Source organism: Camelina sativa, chromosome 3 (assembly GCF_000633955.1).
Source record: "Camelina sativa cultivar DH55 chromosome 3, Cs, whole genome shotgun sequence".
NCBI lineage: Eukaryota > Viridiplantae > Streptophyta > Magnoliopsida > Brassicales > Brassicaceae > Camelina > Camelina sativa.
In genome coordinates, this window is record NC_025687.1 from 27628499 (window position 1) to 27634418 (window position 5920).

Genomic DNA, 5920 nt, shown 5'->3' on the forward strand with positions numbered 1-5920 from the left:
GTTTAATTCAATTAAAATTAAAGTACAGTTTGCACACAAAAAAAAAAATTGTAAATGACAACGATCATGTCTTTAATTTTTTACTACAAAAGATCGAATTACATACTCGTGAATATTATTGTGTAACTAATTATACTGTTCCAGTATTTAATGATTAATTAATGGAACGTACGAATATAAATTTAAGAAAGGAAAAGCTGTAATGGACCCAAGATCAAATACTGGATTTGCTGTTCTGTTATGAACGATTTATATAATTCGTTTGTGTTATAAAATTACACGTACAGTTTCTTTTATTTATTTGTTAATTTGCTTTGTTGTTTTTCAAAAAGAATGACTATTCAGGAGACATAAACATCGATTAAGAATTTATTTTCTGGACAAAATAGAGAAACATACTGTATATGTCACGATGTTTTTTAAAAAAAAATAGGGAGAAAGAAAATTTTAAGTATAACTAAGTAGTGATAACTGTGATGGCTGAATAATGTTCAAAATAATAATAAAAGAGTAATTTGAAACATGAAAAAAAAGAGAGAGAGTAAATTTGCAACAGATAGATTATAAATTGTGAAAACTATATTACCACAAGCAATAAGTTGAAGAATTAATTATACTAGATGAATAACCGCAGTATGTGCGGGTTTGTTTATATCTATATATATATTTATTGTAATACTTTCTTTGCTTTTTATGTTTTCACATATGAAAGATTAAAAATTATATATCAGACAAAACTAAGATTTCTTTTACGAGGAGGCAAAGAATACTAAATTTTGTTTAAAGCTAAATCTTATTTTAAAATGATTTTTGTAGACGAAAACTATTAGCATATTTTTTTTATGAAGTAAAATAATCATACCATTTGTACATTTGATTGGTATATAATTTTCTTTTTAACATCCTACAATTCTTGTCTAAAACTTAGGTATTTAGATACAATTTGTATTTAAGCTTTTCAACTAAATACCATGAGACTCTAAAATTTTCTTTTATCAAAAAGATTTTCACTTGCACATTTGATTTGTAGATTAAAAACATTTAAACATCCTACAATTCTTGTCTAAAACTTAAGTATTTAGATATACTTGTATTTAAGCTTCTCAACTAAATACCATGGGATCAAATTCTCTTTATCAAAAAGATTTTCATGCCGCTTGGTTAACTCTTTAATGGTTATAATTAAGATAGACAACTTTCCTTCCTGCTAGCTGTTCAATTTCTTGACTATAACTCTAGAATTTATTTTTTTTTTGTCAACAATTTAATTTAATTTCCTTCTTTTTTTTTCTATGAATTTTCCTCAACCAACATTATATCATTGATTTAACTATCTTTCATTCGATAGTGAACAAAACTCCGATCTTTTCATATATAAAAATTTATTTCTCTAAGGACACACTTTCATGAATTTCTCTGCAATATTAATCAAATTCCCAGTCACTGCTACAACCCTTCAAAATTCTTGAGAAAATTATAGCGTCTAAACCATATGTTCATATCTTCATGGTTTACTCTAAGAGGACGAAGCAAATCTTTTGTTTTACTGTCGATACATTTTTATCGTTTGGTGATGCATCTACTTACTTAAATAATACATTAACATGTTCTAAGCCTCTCTAGATTTTTTATATAAATATTAAAATTGTTTATGATATGAAAAAGAATAAAAACATGGAAAATGTTTCAAATTCTTTTTTAATTTTAAATATGTTTGTTTTTAATTTATTTAATCTGGCGGTTAAAAATAAAAATTAAATATATTTCTGACAAAAAAAAGTTTTAAAAGCAAATCAGTTGCCAACAACTATTTTCCAACCTGGCACCCAATTCCACCTAAGAAAAAAACAGTTAAAACATTTTAATATGAAAATAACACGTGGCAGTGAATAGTATTTGAATGATAGATAGATACCCCTTTTCTTTCTCCTTCATCTTCATCGCCTCATTACACATTTACACTCTTTCAGATACTCTCTCATATCAAAGCAAAACACAATACAGAGACAAAGAAAACAGAGCGTGCTCTCTTCTTCTCTCTTAATCATTCTCTCTTCACCAGATTCCCAACACTATCATTCCCCCTTCTTCCTCTATAAAGAACCATTCACTTCTTCTTCCTCTCATGGATCCTTGGGAACCACTAGACCACCACCACCACCGTCATCTCCGTAACCACCGTCATCCTTCTTTCTCCTCTTCTCTCCTCGACCAAATCTACCGCTCCATCGACGATTCCTCTCCTAACTCCTCCTCCATGAGAAAGACCAAGCATCAGAACCGCGACGAGACGACGACGACAGCTCGCGTTTCTTCTTCTTCCAACCGCCGCGCAACCGCCGCCGCCGACGGTTTCATCAGATCCAGGAATCTTAAAAAAAACTCAGAACAAGAACCTGTCTTCTTCAAGCTCTCCTCTACTACTACCTCAACCTCCTCCGACTCCAGCGGTGGTTTCTCTTCTTCCGAGTCTGAATCTTTATATCGACGTTCTAAATCCTCTCCGGCTATTCATTCTTCTTCTCATCATCACCCCAAACCCATCCGAACCACCGTCGTGGAACCAAACAGCACTAAAAAACAAGAACATGGAGGAAGCTTTCTCAAAACCAAATCCAAAGCGTTGAGGATCTACACCGATCTCAAGAAAGTCAAACAACCCATTTCTCCCGGCGGTCGTCTCGCCACTTTTCTCAACTCTATTTTCACCGGCGCCGGTAACACCAAAAAGCTTAACAAAATCAACACCACCACCGTCAACTCTGCTGCCGCGGCGTCGTCTACCACCACAACGTGCTCCTCCGCGTCGTCCTTCTCCAGATCTTGCTTGAGTAAAACGCCGTCTTCTAGCGAGAAATCGAAACGATCCGTTAGGTTTTGTCCCGTCAACGTCATCTTTGACGAAGACTCCTCCAACTCCAAGTACAACAACAACAAAAGAGAATATGATGAATCCACTCGTCATCATCGAAACTATGATACTCTAGAGATCCGAGTCATGGAAGAGAATCGTCGTGTGATCGAAGCAGCTAAGGAGCTTCTCAGAACTTACCAGAAAAGCAACAAAGACGTTGTCAAAATCTCCGGCGACGATGTAGACGAAGAAGAAGAAGAAGACGAGGATGATGATGATGATGCGTTGAGTTGCACGAGCTCTGATCTGTTCGAATTGGATAACTTATCGGCGATAGGAATCGATAGGTATCGAGAAGAGCTTCCGGTTTACGAAACAACTCGGTTAAACACGAATCGAATTATTTCTAGATGATTTTAATAATTTAATTACTTTGTTTAATTTTTAGTAAGTGGGTATCATATGTTATAGACTTCAATTGATAGCGTGTTACGAGTAACTTGTGGGTTTTGTTTGTATTAACTAATTAGATTATTGATCTGCTCTTGATTCTAATTATTTGGAATTTATCAAATTACTAATTTAAATTACAACTTCGAAATCAAGAGGCGCCAGAGACGAACGAACATCTTTGGTAATCGAAGATGAGTTGAAAATTACATAAAGCAAAAGGCAGATTTTCTTACCTTTGTCATCAATTCGGACAGCAAAGGGAAGTTGAATTTTTTTTTCTTTATGTCACCTGATGGGATCCACTCATCAATCTTATATACAGTATGTGTTATGGTTTTTATTTTCATTCTTTATTTTTTTTATTTTTTTTATTATTTTTTCTACTAAACAACCAATCAAAATGTATATTTATAATATATATATATATGTATATAGAATTATGTTTATATTATATTTCTAACCGTGGTGATGATCCTTCCTATTGGTGACACAAAAACTTAAATGTTTTTTTAACGGATAGCTCAAAACAAAATGCATTATTTATTGGAATTATGTAATTAAGTTTTCAAAATTTTAACCATATCGTTTTAATTTCGTTAACCAGTCATCCGCACCTACCTTACATAATTACATTATAATCTCCTCCAAGTTGGAATTCAGTTACAATTGCTTCTGTTGTTTTTTACTTTCTTTGACGCTACTTTAAAAAAACAAATATATATAGGAAAGTAGAATATTTGATTTGATGTTACTAAATACTAATTATGATCAATAAGATATAGGGGGACAAGAGTGAAAGAGACATGGTCTCAAATGTCATGGACAAGAGTATCCAATAATTTGATTCTCTCTTTTTTTACTAACGTTCCAATCTTTTTTTTTTTTTCATTGGCTTAATTTGTTATTGTCTCAAGTGCGCGACTTCAAGATCACAATTGGATTATACGCATGACATTCTCGTATCTTTCTAAACTACATGCCCTTTATACGCATGATATCATCTAACTAAATACCTACCATATGTATGTTAAAATTTAGTAAATGGTCCTTACATTATGCATCTTATAGTAATAACTCTAAGACAAAGTCGGAATCCAAATATGAATTCATCGTATATGTACATTAATAAAAAAGGTTAAATATATAATAGCCCCTAATCATAGCAGCATAATACGATACACTTAGTAAAGCTATTCAAACATTCTTAATTTGATAAGTACACTTTATTAAAGTATGAAACAATTAAGAAGAGCAAAAGGGGTAATCCGTAGCCACAAAAAAATCCTATACAAAGGGAACAAACAACACACATGGTAAGATCATCTTTTCTTTTTTTTTTTTTTTTTTTTAAAAAAAAATTACTATAAATGATCATAGTTGTCATTAAATTATGCATCCTAATTTACACCACTAGAAACATATCAACCCCATGAAAACTACTCAGTTTTATTTCTTAAGTCACCAGTTCATGTTTAATCAGATATTGTTGTAATAATCCATAATGTTTTCCGGTTGGACGACAATATCTAGAGAGCTAACATACAGTTGAAACAACAAAATTGAAGTGTTAAGAAAATACTAGTTAATTTGCTAGAGAACCAAAATTTGTGAGTTGCTTGTAAAGTTATTTGCAAAATAAGTTTTGCGGCAACATATATAAATCGTATATATAAGTAGATATTGATTTCACGTCGATTATCTAATAACATGCACTACAAGAAAACATGGATTTACCGATTATAAAAACAGTCACTATATAGTCGTTAACTACTTAGTCACAACTGATTGGCGACTGACATACGTAGTCGTTAAACAGTGCGTCGCTAAAAAAAATAGTCGCTATGGAGCTATTAATTGACGATTGATAATTAGGGTTGCTCTTCCTTCGCCAAACAGTCGCTAAAGTTGTGACTGAATTGCAACACTTTAGCGACTGATATGTTACTCATTTGCGACTGTTTGGGTACTGTTTTGTTTACGTTTTGGTGACTTTTTACGACTGTTTAATTATCATGTTTTTAAAAAAAATCGGGTAAAAATGCATTATTTGATTTTGTAATACCAAAACTGATTAAGAAAACATGTACTAAAACATAACAAACATGAAATTAAACAAAGACATAAGTACCATGTTTTTACAAAAGTTGCAAAAGTTCCAAAAAAGATCCAAATATCCAAGCAAATAAACAAGCAAATATTACATGAGGGAACCTAACTTTGAAAATCAACAGGGTTTGAGTCATTGGTTTGAGACTCGAGGAAGGCGACCTAGTTTGGGTTAATCTTGAGGAAGCTCACCAAGCGTGAGATCTCTGCTTGTTGCTCAGATGCAACCCGTAAAGCCTCAGCTGCAACTCGTGAAGCCTCTGCGTCACGCTCTGCTTGTAGAGCTGCTTGTTCCTCTATCTTGCGGTTAGCGTCTTCAAGCTGTTGTTGCAGGGTTGTGAAAGTAGAAGAGCTTCCAGGGTACTTCCGCTTCCCGTTGATGTAACTTCCTAGGCTTCCAACTCCAAAGTATGTTCCTCTATCATTTATGTAAGTAGACTTCATACACAAAACAGAGAGAAAAAGTTATTATAATTACTTAACAATGAAAAACTTAATAGCTTATTA

General features: G+C 32.7%; 1 protein-coding gene across 1 annotated transcript; it reads left to right on the top strand.

Annotated features, from left to right (window-relative positions):
* Window positions 1899–3435, top strand: LOC104778359 (protein BIG GRAIN 1-like B). Its single transcript, XM_010502789.2, has one exon. The coding sequence runs from the start codon at window positions 2126–2128 to the stop codon at window positions 3266–3268; it is 1143 nt and encodes a 380-aa protein (XP_010501091.1). The 5' UTR covers window positions 1899–2125; the 3' UTR covers window positions 3269–3435.

Coding starts and splice junctions, on each gene's coding strand:
- LOC104778359 (XM_010502789.2), top strand. CDS start 2,126: ATGGATCCTTGGGAACCACTAGACCACCACCACCACCGTCATCTCCGT.